This window comes from Protopterus annectens, chromosome 6.part1, assembly GCF_019279795.1.
Source record: "Protopterus annectens isolate FY-2018-M chromosome 6.part1, PAN1.0, whole genome shotgun sequence".
Lineage (NCBI taxonomy): Eukaryota > Metazoa > Chordata > Ceratodontiformes > Protopteridae > Protopterus > Protopterus annectens.
This window is the reverse complement of record NC_056738.1, coordinates 442,555,053-442,582,776: the sequence shown is the minus strand read 5'-3', so window position 1 is coordinate 442,582,776 and position 27,724 is coordinate 442,555,053. Positions and strand designations below refer to the sequence as shown.

General features: G+C 39.4%; 1 protein-coding gene across 2 annotated transcripts in view; it reads right to left on the bottom strand.

Annotated features, from left to right (window-relative positions):
- The window catches only part of GMPPA (GDP-mannose pyrophosphorylase A), a 424,071-nt gene that overhangs the window by 299,996 nt on the left and 96,351 nt on the right, over window positions 1-27,724 (bottom strand). For both annotated transcript variants that reach the window (XM_044075874.1, XM_044075875.1), the window contains exons 5-6: window positions 23,663-23,855; window positions 22,210-22,269 (exon numbers count right to left, since the gene is read on the bottom strand). In XM_044075874.1, coding sequence (XP_043931809.1) covers window positions 22,210-22,269; window positions 23,663-23,855 — 253 coding nt within the window. The remainder of the gene's footprint in view (window positions 1-22,209; window positions 22,270-23,662; window positions 23,856-27,724) is intronic.

The following is a 27,724-nucleotide window of genomic DNA, read 5'->3' as shown; positions in this document are numbered from 1 at the left end:
CGTATACACTCACTCACACAAATAATTCATACGAGTTTATTAAAACTGAGTGCATGACCCTTAATAAAATTGACAGTGTACAATAATAATCTCGTAAATTTTAATATAAAGTAAAATGGAAGAACAATAAAAAATAATTGTATTTGCTGTATTAGAACCCACGATTATCTGTATTGCAGTCCTATATTTACACCTGCTGCCACAGGAATAGTTAAAAACAGCTGGATATTTTCATATTCATTCTTAAGTTCTGAGTGTTAACTGACGAGCAATATCATTTAGCATGTTTGCATGGCAGTGGCAAACCATAGGGGTCACAATGCATCCGTTTAGAAATTGTCTACTGTCTGCTTTTCTCTGCAGGTGTTGGGGGTTGTTGCTAACACCTGTGCAATGCTGCTTAGTGGGTGTGCGTGATGGAAAGCAAAAGATGCAACAATGTATCCTTTTTTCAATTCAAGAATGTCTGCATCCTGTCTGCAGGTGTTCTGCCTGCTTCGCATGTGGCCAGCAGTCCAGGTCTGCAAAGCCATAAGCAACACGTAAATGTGAGAAGCAAAGCTAAACTCATTTCATCATTATCAGCAGTGTTTCTTAGGTTTGATCCTTAAAAGACAAATGCGGGACTTGAACCGTACAGATAGTATATACTGTGTGGATCAGATGTGCTACACACACACACACACACACACACACACACACACACACACACACACACACACACACACACACAATTCACAGGTGTAGTTTATGTATTGGTTACCACAGCAGTACATTACATGACATTTATTGTATTTCTCTGTTTCCCCTGTTTGTGCTAAGCCACTCATCACGCAAACACTAGTATTAAAAAATAAATAAATAAAAATATACAAAATAAACGTGTCTATATTATATTCGCGAACGCTTAGGTTGTCGAATACTGCATGATAACACCTAATGAGCAAACTGCAAGTGCATCGAACGCTGGAAACTGCGAAATTTGAAATCCCGATTCGGCACAGTCGGCCCTTCTGCGGTGTAGCTGCTGTGTAGCTCCGGTGAGGGTTAAGGTAAGTGCATAGATAGTAATGTATGTAAAGGTTAGAAGTAGGGTTTTTTTAAGTGTATGTGTATGGATTATTTGTTTTGTTTGGGTATAGCTTATTAAGGTAAGTGTGAGATAGTTACAGACCTTAGGGTTAGAATGCGGGTTAAGGTAAGTGCATAGAAAGTAATGTATGTAAGGGTTAGTTTAGGTTTAGAAGTAGGGTTTAGGTTAGTGTATGTATGTGGTTTATTTATTTCGTTTGGGTGGTTAGTATGTAGCGAGCGGTGTAGTGGAAAGTGTGTTCTGTTTTCGTTAGTGGGTGGAACGGTGTTGGCCAAGTAAAAGTATTCGGTGATGTGTTTTTCTGCGTTTTGCGCTTTCGGTGACTTGTGCGTTCGCTGAATAGGTGTCGATAATGTTGCATTCAACAACTTAAGCGTTTGCGAATATAATATAGATCCAAATAAACAACATTATAAAATAAATGTTAGTAGACATGAAAGTACACGGTAAGGGTGTCTTATCCATCATTGCCACAGAAGCAGCTTTGCAGCAGGAATGAAAATCATTATGCATACAAGCAAGTCCAAAATCATCCACAGTATTAACAAGATATATAGCACTTGTACACTTCTGAGTTGTTTGTACATGTGTTTATTTCAGATATAGTGCAATAAGTGATCACACAACCATTTGCAACTATTTTTTGCAGAAATACAGCTCTGTCTTATTCTTGTATGATATTCATTCTTCTCTTATCTGAGCACTATTTTGAGACATGCAGCCTGTAAAGTATTTTGTATCATTGTCCTGGGAAGTTGATTCAACTTGTTAATAAAGACGTTTTGTGACATCTTTGGAACCATTTCTGGGATTTTGGACGTGGTGTTGGTGCTATGGTGTTTTTCTCAGGAAGACAGCCTTCATTGTAGCTTGGAATACCGTGGTATTTGTATTTTTATTATATTTAAATCTTGCAAATGAATACAAATGTGAATCTTACCTTGATTTAAAACAGCTACCATTCAATACACCTACTCTGCTGATTTTAACAGTTTCTTAGAAACACCAAAACTTTCCATTCATTTTAATTCCTGCACCATTTTTCACCCCAGAGCTACAGAACTTTAAAGTATGCATCTCTGACACATCACGGGTTTTACCTACACGTGATATCCTTTTGGTAAAATGTTGAGGCCTGTATATAAATAACTACTGTCATGCAGGAAGTCATTGCTATGGAATTGCACAGGATCTAAAATGCATTTCAGACATGATTGTCTCTATATACATGCAGTTTTTAGTTTTGCACTCCAACTTTATTATACCATTCTTAGCTTCACACAAGCCAAATGGCTCAAAGTGTTAGACAAATCAACTTCAGGTGCTACAATATTAAAAACACGTGAGTATAAAATATTACAAGTAAAATGTGTCAGCAGCTATTGATCTAGTGGCTGTGCCCACTAGCCAGACTGGTAAAAAAGGCAAATAAACTCAATTTTGACTGTTTTAAAGATCAGACCTACCTATAGTTATCCTGTCCTTTTGTGCAGGAGCTTCTATCACTCTACATTTTGATGGTTTGCCTAATTTCCCCCTTTAAAGGCTTTAAAAAGAGAAAATATGAACTATTTAGTCCATCTGAGATGCATCATATCTGTGTGTACTCTCTTTGGTGAAAGTGAACAACCATAGTCTCCCCATAAGCAACATCTTCCAAAAGTGATCTGGAAACCAAAAGGAGGAAACTTCATGGTGAGGATGTGGCTCAGGGTTCCGGTGAGGATTTTATATGGGCCAGGTAAATTTTTTTTTAGAAGACACAGACAAGCTGAGCATTCTCTCTTACTTGGCCGCTCAGGGACATTTGAAAGTAATGGAAGAAGATCACTTATGACTGAATAGTACACTGATATTTGTCAGCACATGGGATTGACACTGCTGCTACTAAAAAACAGTGGCTTCTTGCACTCTTCAGAAGCAACCCATCATGTATAATCTGAAATCAAAATGCTGACAGTGTAACTGGTTATGATGTGTAGCAGATGTGTTGATTCCGCCAAGAGTTCTCCCTCCCTCTGTGAAAGCTTGCATCTTTCTGGTCATGTTCCTTAAGATGCATGCATAATAAACTTTAATATATAATATTACTGCTGGATTTCCTAAACTACTGCAGCCAAGTTCCATTTTGGTAAATTTATGACTCTGTCCTACGCACCTTGTGCTAATAACCAGTGAAGCAGAAAGTTCCATATTCTAATAAGCATGAAAAGATTTACACTTTTCTCTCTCTCTCACTAAAGATATCCATCCATCCATCCATCCACAACCCCTTTGCTCCCATTTCTGCACATGGAATTGGGGTATCCCTTCAACAGTGACAATCATATAGAGCCAAGGTTTACACTGCTGGTTGGCTCGCCCTGTCGCGGTAGTTTTTCCACACCACACTCACAAACATGGCCAGATTAGAGTGTCCAATCCACTTAATGCATTGCATGGCTTTGGAATGTGGAAGGAAACCAGAGTACCCAGCAGATATCCACACAAACACAGGGAGGATATGCAAAGTCCACAAAGAAGGCACCCCAGCTGAGAATCAAACTCGGGAACCTCTAACTCTGAGGCAACAACACTATTTCTGTGCCCACCAACCAAATATTTTTACTTGAAATTGATTTTCAGACTTTTTCTCTTTTCTCTTATTATATTTTTTGTTCTAACACCTTTAATATGCTTTCAACTAAATATGATAATGCTTTAAGCCTTCCAGGACTTGGAGCATTTTACACTACTTTCAAAAAAATCAGATTTATTTGTGCCACATCTTAGAAAGGAAACCCACTGGGTGTGCAGCCTTCTGTGGCCAGAGAAAGATTATAATGGGGAGAGTGGTAGAGTGGTTTGGGCAGCCAGCTAGGGCCCACAGCTCCAAAAGGTCTGCTCCTTGAAATATTGCAATATGTAGACCATCTATTTTTTTTTTATTTAAAGCATTTTCAAGTTTGCAGTGCCATTGCTGCATCTGACATGATCATGGTTGCAATGAGGCAACAGAGAAGAAGCTAAACCCAGTGAAAACTGACATCGCACTCTGCTCATCAGGCACAGTATAATGGTACAGATTAAGACGTAAATGCTTTCAAGATGACAGGAAACTGGAGAACCTGCTGAGGATCCACTGTCTCCAAAAAATCACTTTTTATACATGTAATCTTTGAAATGGGAGCTATGAATTTTTACAGTTCTCTTTGAAATGGTACTGTAATAGCTACCCCCATAGAATATCTTGTTTTAACTGCATATGCCAGAAAATGTTAGTAAAATACAGGAGACAATTGTAGGGTAGATGATGAGATCTCCAAAGTTCAGGTGCTAAAAGTAGAAAATCAGTAGCTGGTCAACGCAACTTTTCTGTGTGACATCACTATCACTGCAGTAGTCCATTGTTAATTATATTGCATTTCAATGCTTATGGGCAAAAATACAAACACTAAATTAACCTTTTATTTATTTAAAATGGACATTAAAGGCCTTTCAGCTATAACCACATTCTTTTCTGCTTGAAGTCATCAAATCAGAGTTGTTACCACATTAAGTATTCATAAAGACAGTGTTGCATTTAAGTAGCTAAAATATTTGTAGTAAAATGGAAAAATAAGACGCTGATGGCTGTAATATCCAAAAAAGGCCTTTACTAGTGCAAAAACACAAGCGCTTTCACAAACGAGCTTCTTCAGGTGTAATTCAAGCACTACAGATACACACCTTTTATACTATCAAACATATCACATGACCTTAATCCTTAATTACAATATTTAAAAACACATGACATGCTTAAAATGAGGAATAAAAAACTCCAGTGCGTAGCTATGAAAATGCTACATTAATACTTTTAATACATAGATCAAAAACTAAAAACAACATTTCGAAAGACAAAAAGCAAAAAACTATCTTTTCAATGCCCTTCTTCTTAATCTAGGTCTTAATGGAATACATTCATTGAGACCATGCCCTTCTGTACTCCTCAGCTTAGTAATCCACACTGCTTCTAAATTTTCAGTCCTATTATGAATATCACCTTGCCTTAAGCTCTCTTGAATTAAACTAATAACTCTGAAGCTAAAAACATGTGTCTGATCAGTATTAGTAACATGCTTGGCAAGTGCATTGGTGGTGCTGCCTTTCCTAATGTTGTAAATGTGTTCCCTAATACGTTCTCTAAGATGTCTATCCGTCTTGCCAACGTAAAACATAGAGCATGTCTTACAGCTGGCAAGATAAACAACATGTCTGGTGTCACAGGTAGCTGAAACATGAAAAAAATATTCCTTCCCTTGGTCAGGGTGATTAAAAGACAGACTACTGTCTATATATCCGCACCAGTTACAGGACCCACACTGGCTGGTGCCAGAGTGTTCTCTATCTATTGCATTCTCCCTGGGATAGCATAATCGCCTCTTGATGGATCTATCATTCCTAAAGCTAATCCTGGGGACAGTATCAATGATGTCAGCTATGCTACTTTCTGTCAACAAAACCTGCCAATGTTTCTTAATGATTTCAGTATATCTGTTGACATCAGATGTATATTTCAAACACATTCTAAGTGGATTACTTGTGAGATCTCCCTTGGGCTTATCTGTATGATGTCTCCTCTGAGAGAAGTAAGGCCTTGCTTCTCTATTTCGCTTCTGGACAGCCACAGGTACGTGTTGTGTTAAAATCTTATCATCATAACCTCGTTCTCTTAAATAGCCAGTAAAACTTTGCTTAATTCACAGTCAAAATCTACTTCTCTGACACTAAGTCTAGAGGCCCTCATAACTTGATTAGTGACAACATTCCTAAAAATATGAGGGGGGTGTGCACTATTGCAATGTAGGAGATGATTGACATGGCAATCCTTCCTGTGTAATTTCGTGTAGACTGACCCTGTCTCATCTCTAACAACAGCCACATCTAAGAAGTCCAACTCCTCATAGGACATCCTATGCGTAAAATGTAAAAAAGTTGTGGACTCATTGATAGATGATAAAAAACTACAAAGACTGTCTTCATCACCCTCCCATAAAATAAAGACATCGTCCACAAACCTACGGTAAAATCGAATATACTGTGTAAAAGGGCCTTTAAAAACGTAGTCCTCTTCCCAAACTACCATGACTGCATTGGCGTAGCTATTGGCACAGGATGTGCCCATAGCCACGCCATTGCACTGTCTGAAGAACTGATGTCCAAAAGGAAAATATTGTGTTCCAAAACTAGCTCTAGGAGAACAATCAATAAATCAACTAGTTCTACATTATAAGATGCATAGTCACTCAAAAACTGCTGCACTAAACTAACCCCAGCTCCATTGGGTATCACAGTAAATAAAGAGACTACATCAAGGGTGACAAACATAAAACCACGGTCTACACCTTTGGATAAAAAATCGTATAGATCCCTTAGGAAATGTTCAGTATCCCTAAGCACATGCTGTATGTCATTCAAAAGTGGTCTCAGATGTTTCTCAATGAATATAGAGATGGACTCAATGCACCACCCCCTACCTGAGACAATAGGTCTCATAGGTGGATCTAGCTAAAATATTTGCTGACTATCACATAGGTGATAATGAACTGCAAACTTTTTAAAGTGAGGAGGGGAAATGCACTTTATTAAAGAACAATGTCCATCATTAGTAATGGAATGATAATGCAGAGTGTACTGTAACCCAGAGTTTTAAAACTAAAAAAACATCTGTTTTCCATATTTGCGGGTGGGCAAATTTGCAAGTGAATTGTTTTGCCTGGTACGCATCATACTGGTATTCAAACTTCAAGTGGCTTCTATTTTTGTGGCATCACACAGATTAAAGTACTAACTGTGAAGCAGACATAATAATTGTCCATTCAGAATGATCCAGTAAGATCCAGAACATGATGGTGCATTTTTATCAACTTGTCATTTCATTTATTCCTTTTAACTCATCTTGTTTTAGAACTGTTGCTGTATTTGCCACTTCATTGTATTGCCTTAATGTGCGATTTTACACAGAATACTATAGACTTGCAGAATTTATCAGTCATTTCAGTTTGATGCATTTTTAATCTGTTGTCCTCATTATAGCTGCTTTTTGTTCTATTCTTCTGTTCCTTACTTTTACTCACTCAAATTGGTAGAATGCAATTTTCTTGTAAAAATGCTTAAATAAGCATTCATTACTCATGATGTACTTGCTGATCTACTTGCACAAACCTACAACATGACATATTATGGGGTTTTATGTGCTAAAAAAACTTTATCTACAAACCCAGACTAATTTTGTATTTTTAGCAACACACAGTCATCACTCTCACATGCTTAACTGCCTTATTTCATAACAATATTAAAAGTGGTGTACTTACCATAACCAGGCATCTGTTTTGTCCATTTTCATTCTTCCTCAATGTATGAGTTCGGATCCAACCTGGCCGTATATTCCACCTTTTGAGTTGCTCCCTCTACCCATAATGCCATATTCCATCCCCATTGCCTCAGATTGGGTTTGCTGACATATCTCCATAGTTAAACAAAGACAGATAAAGGCTGAGAAAAAAGGCAAGGCTCAGACCCAGAACTGTGGGTTCCAATACAGTCCAACAGGTCTCTCTATAAAAAAATAGAATGGGGATGAATGGGAAGGAAGCTGAGGAAGAATGAAAATGGACAACACAGGTGCCTAGTTAAGTTAAGAACATAACTTAAATCTGATATCCTTTTCATTCTTCCTCAACATATGGGACAGAGACCTCAGCTAAGTTGATCGTGGGTGGCCCTTATGGAAGGATATTCCGGAGTACCACCGAACCAAAGGAAGCTCTGTTTCTACAAATAATATCTAGTTTGCAATGAGTAACAAAGGTAGGAGCATTGAACCATGTAACTGCAGCGCAATTATCGTCAATAGATGTTTTTGACCACAGAGCTGATGATGTAGCCATGGAGGTGGTTGAATGAGCCTTTGGATGTTTAAGTAATGTCATGCATTTCTGTAAATATATCCAAGAAATACAGTCTATTATCCATTTGATTAAAGCAACTTCAGAGACTGTACAGCCAAGACTTTTTGGTGAAAAAGAAACAAAACGTTGATATGATTTTCTAATTTATCATGTCCTTTGAAGACAGAAATGCATTTGTCTGTGCACATCAAGGAGATACAGCATGTACTCTCCTTTATTTGAAATCTTTCGAAAGAAAAATGGTAAGTGGGTGGATCAGATAATGGTATTTTCAGAAGCCACTTTAGATAAAAGTGAAGGGTTAGTTGTTAAGGAAACCATATCCTTATGAAAAATGATGCAAGAAGCTTTAAGAGAGAGAGTATGGAGTTCAGATATTCTCTTTGCAGAAGTAATTGCTATTAAGAAAACTGTCTTCCATGACAGGAATTTCAAATCACATTTAGCTGAAGGTTCAAATGGTTTCTGAGTTAGACCTTGAAACACAACTGTCAGACCTCAAGGTGGCAATGGATGCTTTATCAGAAGTCTTAGAAGAAAAAATGCCTTTCAGGAAACCTTTACATAATTTAGACAAAGCCGGGGAGAAAAATATGTTCCCCCTATGAAAATTAGAAATTGCTGCCAAATGAACTTTAACTGTAGAGAAACTAGCTCCTTCTTCAAAGAGAGTTGTCAAAAACTGGAGAATCATAGAGATTGGGGTAGAGAAAGGGTCATTTTCCTTATTTGAAACCCAAAGGGAGAATCTTTTGCAATTGCTTTTGCATCGTTTTTTAGTGGATTCTTTGTGAGAAGCCAAAATAATATCATATGCAGGAGAAGAAAACCTGGACTGTTTATTACTGGAAGGGGAGAAACCATGAGGTTAGTTTGTGGGCCAGAATACTGAGATGCTGGATCCCTGATGGGTAGGAGATCTAGAGTTGGCTTCAGTATCCATGAAGGGCAACGAAGGTGGGACCACAGGAAGGGGAGCCATACCTGCCAATGACAGAAAAGGGCAATGAGAATTACTGAACTCTTCTGCCAACTTACTTTCTGTGAAAATATGGGAATCAAAGGAAGAGGAGAGCAAGCATAAAGGAGAGCTGAGGTCCAAGCTTCTACTAGAACATCTCTTGGTGATGCCGCCCCCCCCCCCCAAGGGGTGATAAAGAGCAAAGTACTTGCTGCACTTGTTTTTGAAGGGAGTGGTGAATAGGTTGCAGCAAGTTCCACCCCACCATTGGAAAATCATCTCCGCCACAGACTGATTGAGAAATCACTCGTGTGGCATCAGAATGGATCTGCTTAGTTTGTCCACTAGCACTTTAGTCTTCCCCAGAATGTGCATCACAATTAGAAAGCAGTCTGATGAGATCATCCATTACCATTACTCTCACAGTCTCTCTGCAAAGGGGATAAGATCAAGTTCCTCATTCTTTGTTGATGTACCAGACTACAGACATGTTTTCACTCTGAAATGCAAGGATCCTCAATGGACAGCATCTTGAAATGTCTGCAATACTAATAGGGCTGCTCTCACCTCTAGGACACTGATATGCAACTTGGTCTTTCGGGGGACCACATGCCTTGGATCGTTCTTCCCAAGAAATGCCCCCTCCCCACCCCAGTTGAGAAGCATCCGTGGTCACTGTGGCCGTTGGGCTGGGTAGAACAAAGGGTCTGCATAGATGAAGATCATCCAATTGTATCCACCAGTATATGTGTTGCTTGCAAACTGGGGTGAGCTTGACTGGAAAAGATAGGGGTTGATACAGAATGGATCACTGTACAGCTAGAGTCCAGTGAAGAGCCACATAAAGAAATCCGCCAAAGAAGTAGCACTATGGATGCTGCCATGGAACCTAGTGCTTGAAGTACTAACCTTGCCAGAAGAGATGGAGGGGACAAGGAGAATCTGAACCTGGGATCTGATAGTTGAAATACAATGAGGGGAAAGAGATGCTACCTGTCTTTTTGTATCTCAAACTGAACCAATGAACTCCAGGCTCTGGCATGGTTTACGGTTTGATGTGGCATGATTTATTGTTATACCCGATGAATAGCCAATCTAGAGCAAATAGTTCCTGGTCTGCAGAAGTAGATGCTTGTAGGGGGAGGTGAGAAGCCAGTCGTCTACATATGAAAACACTTGGAATGCTTTCAATGTCAAATGAGCTGCCACTACTGTCATGCATTTGGTAAACACTCTGGGGGCTGTGGTGAGTCCAAAGGGCAGGGCTCTGAATTGGTAATGACTGACTCCCAGCTGAAAGCATGTCTTCTGGATTACCTGCCTATTTTGATATGACAGTGTGTGTCCTTAGGATCTACAGAACACATTCAATTGTCCTTGTGAAGAAAGGATATGATGGACTGAACAGTGACCATTTGCAACTTTGTTTTCTTTATGTACTGATTCAAATTGCTTAGATCCAAAATGGGGCTGAGGTCCCCTGTTTTCTTTGGCACTAAAAAGAAGTCTGAATAAGTTCCAAAGCCTATTTGGTTTGGCAGGACCTTCTGGATGACTCTTTTGTCTAGCAGCTTTTGGATTTTTTGTGCTGCTGCCTTCCTCTGATTGGGTGGAATGTTGGAAAGTTTCTTCCTGTTGCTTGGTGAAAGAAGGAAAAATGGTATGTAATAACCCCTGGATATTATTCTTAGCACCATGTGTCGTGTGTTATACTTGTCCAGGCATCTGGGTGCAAAGACAATTGACCCCGACTGCCTCCAGATTTGGACTGTTGGGTAGCACTTCAGGAGCAGAAAGGTCTTGTCTGAAAAATAATCTCTGAATACCTAGTTCTGTGGACCTCCTCTGCCTCTACAACAATGTCTACCATTAAAATTTCCTCCTCTGCCACTAAAAACAAAATGAAAACTCCAGCAAAGCTAGAAGTTCCACTGACTGACCTCCCAAACCTCTTGTATCAGAGGCACATGGGATATATGCAAATGACCCTTATGAACATCAGGTGTTTCAGCTAATTGGCGATTCTGAATGCCCATGACTTGTTTCGTCGTTTTAATGTACAATTTCAGACAAATAAAGCCAAACCCCACTGGCTGTGAATATGCATATTTCGGCCTTGTTATGACCTTGTCAGCACAGCACAAGCAGAGTGTTTGACTAAGCATAAGAAACACAGGGCTATTTTACCCAGCTGATGTCCATTACCATTAGGGTCACTGCAAAAATATCCCAAACAACAAAGAACTGAAACACCTGATGTTCATAAGGGTCATTTGCATATATCCCATGTGCCTCTGATACAAGAGGTTTGGAAGGTCACTCAATGGAACTTCTAGCTTTGTTGGAGTTTTCATTTTGTTTTTACTGTGACCTTCTCACTTATTGTTTTCCTCTGCCACTAAAGGAATGATCTCTGCTAGAATCTTGGGAAGATCCCCAAGATTTTCAGAACCACATATTCTCACCGCCTCTCACTCTGATTCCTAGAAAAGGTTCATGGAGTCATAGAAAACTTGATTCGCACAGCAGACAGAGTCTTTCCATCTTGCTTGCTGGGGTAAGTGCATCTTTTACTGATGGCTCAAACAAAGAAGTGCCATTGAATGGGGCTTTAAAAGATTTCTTAAAAGGCTCTGCAAAATCGCATAGCCAACTCCAGGCATGTCTCCTTATGGCAATGCTTGAACAGGCTGCTTGTGAGGTACCTTCAGCTGTGTGAGAGATCAACCTCATCAAAGCATCTGATATGGATAGAAGAGTGGCCAGTTGTGAGGATGTTCTTTTAAAGTACTCAGAAGTCATGGACTCAGGCAGTATCTGAAAGCTCTTTGGTCAAATCTGTCTGAAGCCTAGTAAGGTGTACTAGGTAGTTTCAGTGACCTCAGGGCATGGGTTGTAGAGGCAAAGACTCACTTTCCAAATCTATCCAGTGCTCTAGACTCCCTGTTTGGTGGAGGGACAGAAGAGCTTTGTTCCACTAGCTCTTTCTTGGTGGCTGTAGCCACCACCATAGCATCAACTGGGACTCCTTTGCTCTAGTGGGGTCTGTCTACTGGCAGGGCTTAAAATTTGTTGGGTCATTTCTGAAGGGGTTTAATGGTATCCAGTTTCTTCCATCAATAAGCTCATCTGCTGAGGAGGTAACCCAAGACGTAGATGGGCAAGAAACAAAAGCCCCCCAAAAATACTGATTCTTCTGGTGAGGGGTATTGAGAAGACCGGATGCCCTTTTGTTTTAGGATCTGTAAAATGTCTCCAAATGAGATGTCATCTGGTGGTGACCTGGGAGAGCCCCTCTCTATCAAAATCGGTATCCTCTGTAACAGACACCATGGGGGAGTCAATGTGTCTCCTTTTGCAAGTCCTCTTCCAATGAACCTCCTCCTTGGGGCATTCAGGTGAGGCGTCAGAACAGAGGGGAAGTTCCTCCACTGGAACTGGTTGCAGACTTACTTTAACTGTCCCTGTGGAATAGGCATGATCGGCTCAGATCTTGGAAATAATGAGAGAAAAGGGATAGGATCCAAAATATGCGAAGGCGGTTCTCTTTGTAGAGAAAAAGCCTTTTTCCACCATCTTAAAATCCAATGGCTCTAGAGAGGCTTTGACTCGCCTTCTCAGAGCAGAAACTCCCAACAAAAGTATGTCTAGACCACTCTCTTATCCATGACTATGGGGTGGAGCAGGATCCGAACTGTCCAGGGCCAAGGATCCGAGGGGAAGGGACCGATCAGACAAAACCAGAGCTAAACCTATCCTCTCAGATCCGATGCAGACATTTCAGCTCTGAGACCCATTCTGATCAGAAGATATCAGAGCAGATCTAGTCAAAGAAATAGTTGGAGTGGAGGAAGAAACCTTCCTCGGATCAAACATTGAACTTTTTGGGAATTTCACATCCTGGGACTCTAAAACTACTGGATGAATAAGAGGAGATAAGATGGTTTTTGATGTGGTAGGTATACTCAAGGATCTGACAGGGGATAAAGCTGGTAATATCCCCATCTGGATCTGAGCTCTGAGAAATTTTTGCATCATCCTATCCACATTTGCTTCCAACAAGTTTCTGAAGGAAGTAGTGGATGGGGGGCCTTGAATGCTTCTTTGGAGTCTGAAACAACTGAGAAGGCAGGGTGGGAAAAACTGGCTTCTAATAAATTCTAGAGTGGCACTACTTTAAGAAGTACCCAGCATCGGATCCGAGGACCTAGGATCCAATGAGGGTACTGAAGGACTTATGGTAGTAACAGCTGGAGCCAGAGCCTTAGGAGCCAATTGTCCAGTCTTTGGATCCAATAGTGTCTGATTCGAAAATTTTCTAGTTTTCACAGGAGATTCCTATGAAGACCCAGGGGGGCTTCAGAGGGGAGCATTTCCTGTGCTCCAGAGGAGCAGACATACTAGTTTTGGAGGGGATTTGAGGTCCTGAAGAAGATGTAGAAGAGAGAAGTTCCCTTACCATAAGTTTATTGCATCTATCTGCCAGGGCTCTTGGGTTAAAGCTGGAGCAGATCTTGCAAGACGAGTCCAAGTTCCCGGTCCCAAGACAGTACACTCATTCCTTGTGAGCATCTGATTTTAGGATTTTATGCCCAAAAGAAGTGCATTTCTTACAGCTTGTTGGTTTGTCTGACATGTCAGTATCAGACAAAATGAGGAAACAAACAACAAAATAAACTACAAGTAAAGCTTTTTTTTTTTTAAAGGCAAAGATGGACAGAAAGAAAGAAGGGGTTTGAATACCAACAATGTTAATCTAAAGAAATACCATGTAGTGAAAAGGATGATCAGAAATACCAATGATGGTAAATAAGAATTACTATAACAGTACTATGAAAAAGAGTTGGAAAATGTTAATGACCGGCAAGAAACTAAGAGGAAGGATAACAAAACTAATTAAAGAGAAATTTAAAGAGAAAATTTAAAAACTTAAATAACTCACAAAATATCTCTACTAAACTCAAGAGTGAAACCTGCACCTGTTCATGGTAGTAGCAAATGAGATGAGAGGAAATGGGGATGGAATAGGGCATTGTAGGTAGAATGAGGAGCTGAGGAGATACATCTGAAGTCTGGAATATGCAGAAGAGTCAGATCCAAGGGTTAGATCTGAAGCCATACATTGAGGAAGAATGAAAAGGACAACACCAGATCAATTCTCAAACAAAGTAAGTCCAAATTAAAATAAAAAAAAGTATGACCAGCTTGTTTGGGTATTATTTCTAGCACATTCTAGGCATAAACAAATCACTAGACTGATGCATGTACCAAATAGTGAAGCCAAACATGCAGTCAGGGTCACTGTTAGCCACATAAGCTACTCTTTCCAAACTGAACTGTAAATACATTTAATTACATACAGAATGGTCATATTGCATGTAACACAGCTAAAGCATAAGAGCACATACGTCACAAGATACAATACATACATGTATGCATGCACGGCAAAAGACCGACTCTTGCTAATTGGCACCAAGGTAAATTTAGATGAAAGAGTTTAATACTACATAGCGCATTTAAGTGGATAAACCAGATTCCATTTGGAAAATAATGCAATCACAGGTGAAAAATAAAACAGAAATGTCTGGGAAGATGTCTCTGATGTGCTATGTTCCTCATATTTTTTGTACATTAATTCTAGCCACATGCCAAATCATTTTTCATACTTGATTTTGATTTAAAGTTGCACTAGCAGTGACATGTCTGGGAAGAGCTGCTAGTGGCACTAAACACGCTAAATATGGTACACAAGATGAAAGGCGATCTAAAGGCAATGAACTTGAAACTACATGGCTACAGTCAGAGGTCATTACATGGGAAAGTATGACTTCTGAAGACAGACAGTCTCCATGTGCAGAGTGGTATAGTCCCAGCAACATCACCAGTGACCCGAGTTTGATTTGCAGGCATGGGCACTGGAAAAGCTTGCTGGGAAAGGTTGGGAGTGTGTGGATGATGCTATTCACCCATCTTGGTGGAAAATGAAGACTTGATACCACTACTCAAGTTCCACCTGGTAGAGGGCAGGCTCTGACTTGAGGTATAAAAGCACTACTCAGTACTGTAGCTAGGCATAACTGTGTGTGTGTGTGTGTGTGTGTGTGTGTGTGTGTGTGTGTGTGTGTGTGTGTTCTTGTGCATGCGTGTGGTCTGTGTCTGTGTAAGCACAAACCTGAGTGCCCTGGCACTGTAGGTCGTGGCTCAGCTGTATGTTGGCTGGTCACCATAAGACAGGGAATTAAATGAGCACAAAAAAGCAGACTGAGCTGCGATGATTATCCAAGTTCCTAACTTCAGTGCTCCCCTGTCAGTAGAGTGTTGGATGCTCTTGGAAAGCAAATCTTTTATGGAAAGAAAGGCCCTACTATGAGTTGATTTGAGATGCTAACGGTTGAGCAGGGCAGGGGAAAAGGAGAGGATGAAAAGGGTGCTGGGAAAATGGGAGAATTAGATGGTCAATGCTGAGGAAGACCCTAAAGTACAAAAGAATTGTAGGACTTCAGCAAGACAGAAAATGAAATGGCAGTTAATACATTAGGTTGCCAGAAGTACACAAGCATCTCACATAGTATTAAACATCCAGCTATGGATGCACAATGTATAACTGCATATTGGACAATAATGGAAAGAGTTGAAAAGGAAGTTAACAAAGCTGCAAACATTTGTGTGGGAAGTTCTAATCATTGCAATACAAACTGATAGAATGGGTCTACATTAGAAAACCGAATGTTTAGGTGATCGAACACCTAAACATCGATCTTCTAATATCGAAAGCAAAAAAACGGCGAACAGCCAATTAAACGCAGAGAAAGATTTCCCTTGGCCATTCGCCAGAGTTTGCTATTTCCCTACTGTTGATCGATCTCAGAGTTGGTACATTTAGTTAAGGGGGTGTGGGGGGCAAAGCCCCCCCCACTTAATTTAGATGTAAAGTAATGTTTTTTGTGTTGTGGCTGAGGAACGTGTTTCCCTGGGACGTTCGACACTGTGAGATTTGATATTAGAAGATCGATGTTTAAGTGTTCGATCACCTAAACAGTCAGTCTTCTAATATAGACCTGATAAAACAATAACATTCATCACAACTGTTTAATTTTCTTAAATGATACCTGCTTGATTTTAAAAAGGTCATGCAGAACATAAGAAGCTCTTTCATTTACTTATTTAAATACAAACTAGCTTCTAACTGAAGATACCATGTAAAAGAAACTATACCAAAGACTGCATAAAAAAACTGTATTTAATGATTTAATTTACACAAAAATACATAAGTTTCTCTGCCTATGTAGTACATGAAATAAACCCCTTGTTTCTCATACTTTCATGTTCTGGAGTACAGCTTTCTGCAAAAGAAATCTAGTAAAGGCAATAGTGAGCTCACAAATTTTAATTTGGATAACAATGAAGGCAAAACGTTACAACAGTTTTTGATGTGCCGCAAACCTTAATATGTTTGTGTGTAAGTTGCTGTGTATGTGTTATTGTAGGTGGCAATAGAGTTAACATCTAATGATGAAAAGTGAAAACACAAGCTAAAGCTATCTAGCAGGACTGTACTCCCCTTCATTAAAAGTAAGTGAGTCAGTGGGAACTGGAGCTTTGCTATCTTCACTTCTGTATTTGACTAATGTTGATTACTTTAAGTGTTTTATATTTTCTATTTACTTTATTGTTTTGTTGCCCTTTCAGTCATAATCTCTGTTAATATCATTCTGATTTAGAACTTTCAAATAATGCAGCTTAATACTGTAGTAAACAAGTCACAAGAAATATAAGTACACAGTTTGGAACAATGATTACATAACACAACTTAAGAGCCCGGATACAGAATGCTATACATTAGCTAATTACTGGTCTGCAGAGATTCTCACCTCCAGTGTTTACTAGCTAACATGGGTCTGCCAACTAGCTCAACAATGACAGTCTCTGAATCAAGAGACAAGGTAAACTGCACCAAGGAACACCTCATTAGCAGCTGATTATCTTGTCTCTAAATCAGACATTGCACTGTCACACCTATTCATGCCAGCATTCTCCCTACCAGCAGGCACTTAGGCTAGCACAGGGATCTCCCAACATGCATATACAGACTCCCAGAAATTCCAAGAAAAATCTACACAGCTGTTAACAGGCATCTACAGGGAAGCTCATACTCACTGAATTAGGCACTCACACACCCACATATATACCTTTTTACTTGTATTTTACTTATAAGTATTTTATTTTATTTATCCTTTTTTTTTTAAGCCAACAATCTTCACCTCCTTTATCTCAATCTTCTCTAATAATGCTGTGCAATCCTCATGCATGGTGCGCTTATATTTTGCTACTTCAATGGTTGGGCCTTTATAATCCATACATACCAGCCCAATATCAAAGTTTCCGTCAACTTTCAAAGCATTATTATACCATGTACATCTCTCTACAAAAAAAAAATAAAAAAAAGTTTCCATTTGTCCTGTGTTCCCCTTCATTCTATTACCAGAAATAAATAAAAAAAAAACACTATATACAACTCATGACCCCAGTCCCCATCATCTAAATCTTTATATTTATTTCCTCCTTGGTGTCTTAAAAATTCCTCCATTTTAGGAATTACTAATGAATATATTGATATTACATCTTGCCAGTTATTCCATTTCTTACAAGCTTTCACTACAACATCCCTTTCTTCCACTCCCTTTATTTTATTCCGCAAACGTTTTACCTCCTGCACTGTTGGCATCTCCCTCCTTTTCTAATTTTCTCATTATTTTTTATACGGTCATCAGTGATTCCATCAAGGCCTTCCTCTCTTTTGGTACTCCTTCTGGATAACCTAATAAAATCAATTTTGAGGTAACTGGGGTATGATCATCTATTAATGCTTTTGCTAACTGATTTATACCTGCTATAAAGCTTTCCAACTGCTTACATTGCCAGAAAATATGCTTCCAGGTCCCTATAATTTCGCAACATCTCCAGCATCTTTGGTCTACACCCTGAAACTTTTTTGCTGATCTCTTGGTGTAAAAAAATACTTATGTAAACATTTCTGAGCAAAGATCCTGCACTTCCTAACCTTAGTGCAGACTCTTGGAATCCTAATCATTCCCCCACCTCATTCCTGCCTAGTTATTTCCTGCCCTATTTCTTTCTCCCATTGCACCCTCAATTCTCCCTTGATTTGCTCTATATTTCCCCTTATCCATTCTTTACTCAGTTTTAAGAATCCCAATGTTTCTCTCTCTGCAGTCTCCTCTCTTCTGTCTCCTTTAAAAGCTTTAGCATCCCCCTTCCCTCTCTCACCTTCTTATGCCATTTACCAAATCTCAACTTCAGCACCTGATAATCCCATTCAAAACTCTCACTCAATTGATATTCACACTGTATTTGTTGCCAAGTTTTAATCTGTCCCCCTTTAAGCATCGGACTCCAATACTGAACCTTATTTTGTCTCCTCCTCCACCCTTATTTTGTGTCTTCCTCCATCTCCATAAATTGCTTTTATCTTGCACATCCTTTCTCAACCCCCCCAATTTCTGCTATCCTTTCTCCCCACTCTTCCACCCTCTTATCTCTCCATTCCATCATCCAGGTCCTGTTTGCCTCCCTCATCCATTCTTGCTTTCACTCTTTTTGTTGTCCCTCCATTATTTATTTTAGATTTGTTGACTGGGAAAATCCGACTGGATGCATGTCCATTTTCAGCAGAAGCCCAGGGAGAAAAGCTCCACAGTTAAATTTTAAGCAAAATATAAGGTGTATACAGAAGCATGTTGCAAAATCTCTACCCTCTTGCCTTTCCTTCTCCTTAATTCTCAACCTTTGTTTCTAATATGCTTCATACTGATAGTCAGTCACTCTTAAAATATTTAACAGACATGCTAACAAAGTCAAATCAGGTACTCCTAAGCCCCCTCTCCCTTTCTCCTCTACTCATTTTTCCCATTTCATCCTTGCCTTTGTGCCATTCCATATAAAGTCCTTACATGATTGCTTAACTTTTATGAACAGCTTTTTCTCTGGTAGTCTCCAAAACACTTAACTTAGATATATAAACTGAGGCATAACATACAGCACTAGTATCTACACTTTCTGGTCTAAATCTATATTTAGCATTTTTCAAGTCTACAACTGGCTTTTTACCCTGTCATATTTTCTCACAAATGAAACACTTATTGTATCCTGAAATGTACTACTCATCCTTTTCTCCAAGTATCTAATCTGCTTTCTCCATTCCACATCACCCATCATTCTCTCTTCTCCCAACTGGCTCACTGGATCACTCTAATGGCCCGAGTTTTATCTTTACTTACCTTACATCCTGAGATTTCTCCAAACTGATTCAAAACATTCCATAACACCTCTTTATCCTGTTCCCATTCAGTCATTATAAGCAAAATATCTGCATACAGGGAGATCTTCTCCTTCTCACCCCATTTAAATCCACTTAGATTTACTGCTCGTCTCCATTCAGCTAATGGCTCTATATAAAGTACAAACAGTAATGAAGACAAAGGACTTTACGTATCCTTTGTTGACCAGGTTAGTCCCACTAGGTTAGTAGTCTCTTTTCAAGGGAGACCTAAGGTGGTATTTATAATGCTAGGGGAAATTTGTTCCAGACATTGGGAACTTTCCCCTAATCTTTTTGATAGGTGCCATGAGATCTTTTACATCTACCTAAGCTAACACCAACTTAAGCAGATGGGGCCTCAGTTTAACATCTCATCCAAAGGATGGCACACTCAGGAGTGTAGCACCTCCATTATGCTGCACTCCAGTGTTAGCAATCCATCTGCTTGGTGTGGGAATAGAACCCATGGCCTTCTGCACCAAAGGTGAATGTGGAACCTGCTGTACCACTGGAACATAAAAAATGCAAATTTGCTATACTTACCTCCCTTACTTCCCCCAGTGTGTCCACCTACACATACACATGCATGTAGCCAGAGTCATGCTCCTATACACAGTTACATACATACAGACAGCAAAACACACACATGTACACAGACATGGCTTTGTGTTACTCACCTCTACTTGCATTACAATGCACCTACCCATCCACAAGAGTGAATGGGTGCAGACTATCTTTTGACAGCGTACGCATTTTTGTCTTTGAGGAAAAGAAAATAATTTACTAGTGCCATTCTCAGAATCTCTCTCTCTCCCCCCATTATTCTAGTGTCAGTGCCATTTTCCAGGGGTGAGCACAGAGATAATTTGCATTAGCCAAAGCTGCAGAGTGCTGTTCTCCATATTAATGCCAGTGTCAGCATAAAGCCACAGCAGGTGGGCAGTCTATGAATTGCTCAGGTTTACTGTAATGCATAAACCTTTGGAGTTAATTCTTCTGCATCCCATGGAGTATGTAATGACAAAACAAAATTTAATTTTGTGCCAAATTATTTATAAAAAGATTAAGGTTCCATGAAAAGCTGCAAGGCTACTGAGCGTCATGTTTTTCCTTGAGTATCCCAGACAGCAAGGTTCCATAGACAGTACACACAAGTATACAGACAGACATTAAAATAATACATCTTACATTCTAATTACACTAAGCACACAAAGGGAAAATACTGCAACTTACTGGAAAAATAACTATACATTGTCCTAAATAATACGAAAAGCATATATGCCTATAGACAGGCAAACTATTCGTTAATGTCAAATTTTCTGTCACTAGTAGGAATAAAAGTTGGTCAATGGGAAACTGTGGACACAAGATAAACATATTTTTATTATGGGCAGAGCAACCCTCCAACACACACACATATATGCAGGGGGCTTGGACATGTGCAGACCTGGGTTATTTTTAGTTCCAATGTAATTTAAAACAATCAGATAGATAAATATATTTTTTAAAAGTTAGGAAGATGAAGTTAAAAGATCAGATGCAACTACACATAGTCCTAAAAAGTAAGTTGGGAGGGCAATGAACAAAAACAACTACAGGTCTAAGGTGCACTTAATTCACCACTGTCTACAGTTATTTGGCTGTTATAACAAAACGATTCCTAGATTTTAGGGAAGACACGTTTTTGGAGAACAAGACTTAACGATTTTTCAAAAGTAGAAGACAAAGGCAACCATGAAAAGTAATTTATTGCTGAAATGCTGTTAATACGCCAGCAATTTCTCAATAGCAAGAAGATCTACAAGGGAAATGCCAGCACGTGAAAGCCTCATGTTATCTGTGTCACTTTTTTTCACTAGTGTAAAACCATGGTAATCCTTTACAAGTAAGAAAGCTGCAACTGAAGATGAGACTTCAGTGATAAGCAAAACACAATTAAAGCACACCATTACAGGGACCATTCCTGAAGTAAGAACAAATGTAATTACCCCCACCACCCAAGTTTCTGAAGTGAACGAATTTGGACTAGTCTGATGCAACCTAGCACTGTGATGTGGATTGGGCTGCCATAATACACATGCTATGAGACTGAATGACAATTTGATGCTAAAACATGTAAATGCAAATATATGATCATTTTTGCCTTCAAATTTCATAAAAAACATACCTCTGTAAACCAGCTTATAAATGAAGGCGGTCTTTTCCTGGCAGATATTGTCATTCCAAAAGGCAACCATTTCTGTTGGTGGTCAAACTCACATTTTAAATGGAACTGAAAACATATCTGCCTTTTTGAAAATTTATAGTAAAATCATGGAACAATACAAAAACTTTGAAAATCATCATCTGTTTTTTACCACTGTCTTATGATTTATGGCAGTTCTCAACATGTCAAGTGTAAGCTTTCAATACAAGCATTTCATTAAACTGCCCTAAAAACGTACTAACTGTTGTTTAAAAGGATTTGGGGCAAAATACTTTCAACATTTGAAAAGATGATTTTCCTCACTGACAGCCATTGTCATGAAAAGAAATGTTCAGTAGTGAAATATAATTTATAATACTGTACTGAACCCTTATGCAAATACAAAGAACTATAACAGTCTTTTGGAGAAGGATGCTGCAACGAAAATGAGCAAAGTTCAAAACTTGACTAGGAGCAAAAAAAAAAAAAAAAAAGGTGTTAACTCAGTAATGTGCATCAAAAAATAAATACCATTGTATACATTGAGACACTTACTCTTTCCAAGTAATTCTAAACTCAGAAGATGCAACTATGTATTGTTTAGTGAGAGCAAAGACTACAAATAATGAATATTCTGTTGAACTATTGCTATGTTATTCTCCTGAAGAAGACCTACACAAAAGGACATAAATCCTCCCATACCTCATGAGTGTCTTGATTCTCTACTATACAACCATAATTTAGAGACTGCTGCCGGTTTGCCTAGAAAAGACAAGAAAATGAAATGCAGGGTTATTGGATGTCACATTTTCACAGATAAAATGTGTCAAAATCCAAGAAACGTTGCAGGGAACAAATAAATAAATGAATAATCGGAGACTATAACATAGCAAAGATACAACTTATAGGGATACACAGCAGAATATACATCCTATTAAAATATCTACACACATATATATATATATATATATATATATATACACACACACACACACACACACACACACACACACACACACACACACACACACACACACAGACACACACACACAAGCACACACGCACACACGCACTTGCGTTTGTGTGTATGTAGAGTGCCTGTTGAATGTTTTAAGACAGTAACTGCAATCGTTGTAACAGAGTTCAAAGAGAGGAATATGTGTTAAGTCCAAGACTGCAGTACCTCAAGTAAAAGAGGGGAATATGTGTTAAGTCTCCGACTGCAGTATGTCACAGTAATTCCATCAGGAGTTCCAGAGTTCATGCAGGTAAAACAATTCCTGAAACCAAAGCTCCCAGGGATAGGAGAGTTGTCCAATAGATTCTTCATACTCCTCCACCCCTACGCCTGGGACAGCCCTATTAGCCATCCAAATCCAGTCCTAAATTTGCATCATCATATAAAAAACACGTAAAAACATATACTACACACACACACACACACACACACACATATATATATACATAAAGCAAATGTTTATATATATATATATATATATATATATATATATATATATATGTTTATAAATATACACACACACACACACACACACACACACACACACACACACACACACACACACACACACACACACACACTAGATACAGATGTGCCTGTTGAATGTTTTAGGACAGTAACTGCAATTTTCGGAACACTGAAAAAAGTTCAAAGAGGCAAATATATGTTGTGTATCACACTGCAGTATCTCACAATATTCCAAGGTTAGTATATATATATATATATATATATATATATATATATATATATATATATATATACACACACACACACACACATATATAAAGGAACAGGGTTGAAGGGAACACATCCCCCCCCCACATGAGAATCAAAATTTTTACCTTGGAATTTGCTAGTATTTTTGTTGAATCGCAATTTGCTTGTCAAAGTGTCAGTACTTTCATTACCAGTTACCCACAAATATGTGAACAGTTAGACATATTCATACCATGTACTAGTCAAAACAAATGAAACATGTATAAGAAATGACTGAATTATTCAAGGTTAAACAAGGAATAATACACAGTTAACTACTGGCTTAAAGTATAAGCAAGATATAACATGCATCTGGTGAGTACCACAAGCACTACCAATGCCTGTACGTTATTTAGGGAGATATGCAGACAAGTTCCTTACTGTGGTTCCAAGCATGACAAAGCTGTTAGTATCTCCATGTCGCTTCTGAAACTGTAGCATTTCCATGAGGGGGAAGTCACAGCAAACATCAGCATTCATAACAAAGAATGCCTTAGTTCCACCCATGAGAATCTGGTCACGAAAATGATAAATTCCACCAGCAGTTCCAAGAGCAGAGTATTCCTGGAGGTATCTAAGAAGAATAAATAAGCAGTAAATAACAGAATGTATTCGCCCGCATAATCTGAAGGATACAAACTGTGAAACTCAAATGTATGTCATTATTTGGTGACTTCAATACGGTTTGTTCAAAAAATACGACAGTCTATGAAAATCTCGATAGCTGAGAGGCATGAAAGATGCATGTAAAAAGTGAGTTACACTGCCTTTCCGACAGCTTCCACCAAGTGGTTTACGTTTTTCAAAGCTGGCAAAACACTTAGCGATTTTTTTTTCATTGTAACTAATAGTACATGAAACAGATAAAGCTCCATGCACTACATAAAACTGTGAATGTCTCACCAGTCATAACCCTGTACTATGTGTTCTCAACATGGATACCAAGATTCACCTTGAGAGTGAAGTGTCATCCATGTCTCCAACACATAATAAGCGGTTATGATCAGCGACCCAATCATAATCCTGCTTGTGTTCAGGATATATTCTTTGCTGTTCATGAATGGAAAAAAAGAGATATTTTTACAGGTAATAGAGAAACAAACAAGTCCACAGACTAAGAAAAGTATAAAATACAGTTTTTATTTTCTGCCAGAAATATGTCTCTGTAAAGCATCCATTTGTGAGCCTGTGTTTTGGAGCGGCTCAGAAAGTTGGACACTAGATTGTGCTCTGTTGGAATGTATACTGCCTGGAGACTTAATTGATAACCAGAGTCACCTCACAAGCCTGAAAAGCCATCCTGCAGAGAAGGTGTGATTTTGTGCCGCCCTGCTTACTGACATACCACATCATTGTAGTGTTGTTTGTGTGCACCTTCAAGGAGCCTGGAGAGAACATGGGGTGAAAAGCTTAAAAGGGCCAGAATCAGAGCTGTCATTTCTTTGATGTTGATATGGTTTGACTTTTGATGGGGAGGCCAGAGACCCTGAACTTTCAAGTGGGCAAAAGAAACCCCCCCACCCTGTGTATGAGGCATCAGTGAACAGTTCTTGACTGAAAGGGCCAGCCTGGGTTGAGAGCAAATTGTTGATTTCACCACTTGAATTCCTTCTTTAGACAGGGAAGGAGAGCTAACCAGAAATCCAGAGGGTGATCAATGCTGCAGTCAAATTGGCTTGAAGTACCACTGAAGCTTCTGCAGTTGCAGTCTGGCAAGAGGAAGCATTGGAACAGAACAGGCCATGAATCTCAGGGCCCAAAGAAACTCCTCGTCTGGCATGGCAGTCAGAGAAGAAGAGACTGAAAGAAGGCTGTCAATATCAAAACTTTTGGACATGGAAGAGAGGGCAACATTGGCATTGTCTGAATCCTGCATACATATGATCCTGAGAGGGAGTTAGGATGGACTTTTAGAAGTTGATATTGAACCTCAGATTTTAAAGAAGAGAGATGGTGAATTCCAGATCCTGCAGCAGGTGACTGGGAGCAGGTGCATGCAGCAACAGGTCATCTAGATAAAGAAAAATCTGAATGCCTTGGAGTCTGCAGAAAGCGGTCAGAGGAACTAGGGATTTTGTAAATACCCATGGGGCAGTAGAGAGGCCAAAAGGCAAAACAGAGAACTAAAAATGAAAGGAAGACACAAAGAAACAAAAATTTCCTGAAAAGAGGATGAATACGGATATGAAGGTAAGCATCTTTCAGATAGAAAGACACCAGAAAAGCGGGGTAGTAAGAGAGGAAACAGGGTTTGAAGAGTAAGCATCCAAAAAGAAGGGTATGTTGAGAAAGGTGTTGAGCTGGGAGAGACCTAGAATATGTCTCCAAGGACCCTCCTTTTGAGGAACCAGGAACATCCTAGAATAAAAACCCTTTCCCATTTGGGAAGGGGGGACAGGCTGAATGGTTACTTGGCTCACCAGGGACCCTAGAGCCTCTGGGAAATGAGGAAGTTGCTCTAATGAAGGTTGAGGAATCCATACCATGAAGTAACCCTGATGATGGAGGATAGAAAGAACCCAAGAGAATAAAGTGATGAGACACCAATCTGGAAGACAAAGGGAAAGCCAAAGAGATAAATGAACCTGGTCTAAAAGAAGGGGGAGTGAACTGTCAAAGAGAAGCAGGCTTATCAGATAAAGGAGTCTTCTGGGCCACATAAATCTGAGAAGCTTTAAATGAGGGGGTCCTCCTACCACCCTTCCTGCCCTTGGAAGCCTGGCGGGGTTGCCTTGAACAAAAGCAGGTCTAGAAGGGTAATTCCTCTGGGGCTTAGGGACAGGAGAGACAAAAAAAGAAGTTATGTTCTTACCATAACATTCCATATGAGTTGTTCATCTCACCTTTGTTCTTACACGTGGGTACGAAGCCGATCCATCGGCTCCGAGTCTGCCTCTTTCCAAGCTCAAGATCTTTCAGTAGTTTAAGGCACAGTACCTATCCCATGATGCTCTCTGACTAACCCTCTGACCTAGTTTGCTGAATCCAGCATCAAAGGAACAGCCTAACATACCCTAAATGTCAGTATGTGTATATATAAAACATATATGTACAGTTAACCACAGGAAGAAAGTCTGGTAGAAGTAAAGGACAGTAGACAAACCAGACCTCCAGTCATAACCGGTCTTCAATAACCCAGAGGGGGATGGAGGGGGGAAATGTAAGAACAAAGGCGAGATGAACAACTCACATGGAACGTTATGGTAAGAACATAACTTCTTTATGTGAAGTTGTTCAATCTCGCCATTTGTTCTTACACGTGGGTAGTGTCCCAAGCACCCAAACCCTGGGTGGCTCACGGGAGTACATTCCTGAGAACAGTGGGACCAAAGGCAGCCCTGTCCTTGGAGGCCCTGACCACTTTGTAATGAGTGATAAACGTATGTGGTTTTGACCAAGTGGTGGCTGCACAAATGGTGTCCAAAGGCAAACGAGCTGCATGAGATAGAGATGTGGATACCACCCTAGTGGAATGAGCTTTCTTTCACCTTGTATTCTAAGGTCTGATTAGTTGAAGAGTATACAAACTTTATGCAATCTGATAACCATTTAGACAAGGTAACTTTAGACACAGATAGCCCTTTATTGTTATCAGCGTGAGAGACAAAAGGCTGTTCATATTTTCTAAAATCCTTTGTTCTGTCCAAGTAAAATCTCAATTGTCTGTGGGCATCAAGTTTATTTAGCATATACTACATTTTATTAGAATAATGTCTGAAAAAAGTGGGCAACTTAATAGGCTGATTCAGATTAGTCTCGGAGCAGACCTTCGGAAACAAAGTGGGATTTGTCCTGAGAGACACTCTATCAGGAAAAAATACCAAGTAAGGGGGCCTAACAGAAAGAGTTTGAAGTTCAGAAACTCTACGAGCTGAAGTAATAGCCACCAAAAATAATGTTTTCCAAGACATGAACTTCAAGGGGCAAGAGGATACAGGCTCAAAGGGGGGAAGCATCAGCTGAGACAATATTAAATTTAGGTTCCATGGTGCAACTGGTTGTCTGATGGGTGGCTTTAGGTGATGAGTCCCTTTCAAAAAGGCTTTACATAATCTGTGTGACATAAGATTAGATCCTTCAATCCCCAAGTGAAAATTAGATATAGCGGCCAATTGAACTCTAACAGTGGCTGCTGCAGCACCTTCCTGAAAAATCATAGCGAGAAATTCCAGAACCATATCAAGAGGGGTAACATAGGGATCAATATCACATTGAGAGGCCCAGTAAACAAAACGTTTCCATTTACTACTGTATAGTTTCCTAGTGGAGACTTTATGAGAGGAAACCAGAATATGTTGTTCTTCGGAAGACAGATTATATGACCTGGCTAGGTTGGGAATTGGAGCAGCCAAGCTGTCAGTTTGAGGGACTGAAGAGAGGGGTGAAGAACTCCTGACAAATGCGTCAGAAGATCTGGCACTGGGTCCAGAAACCAAGGTTCTT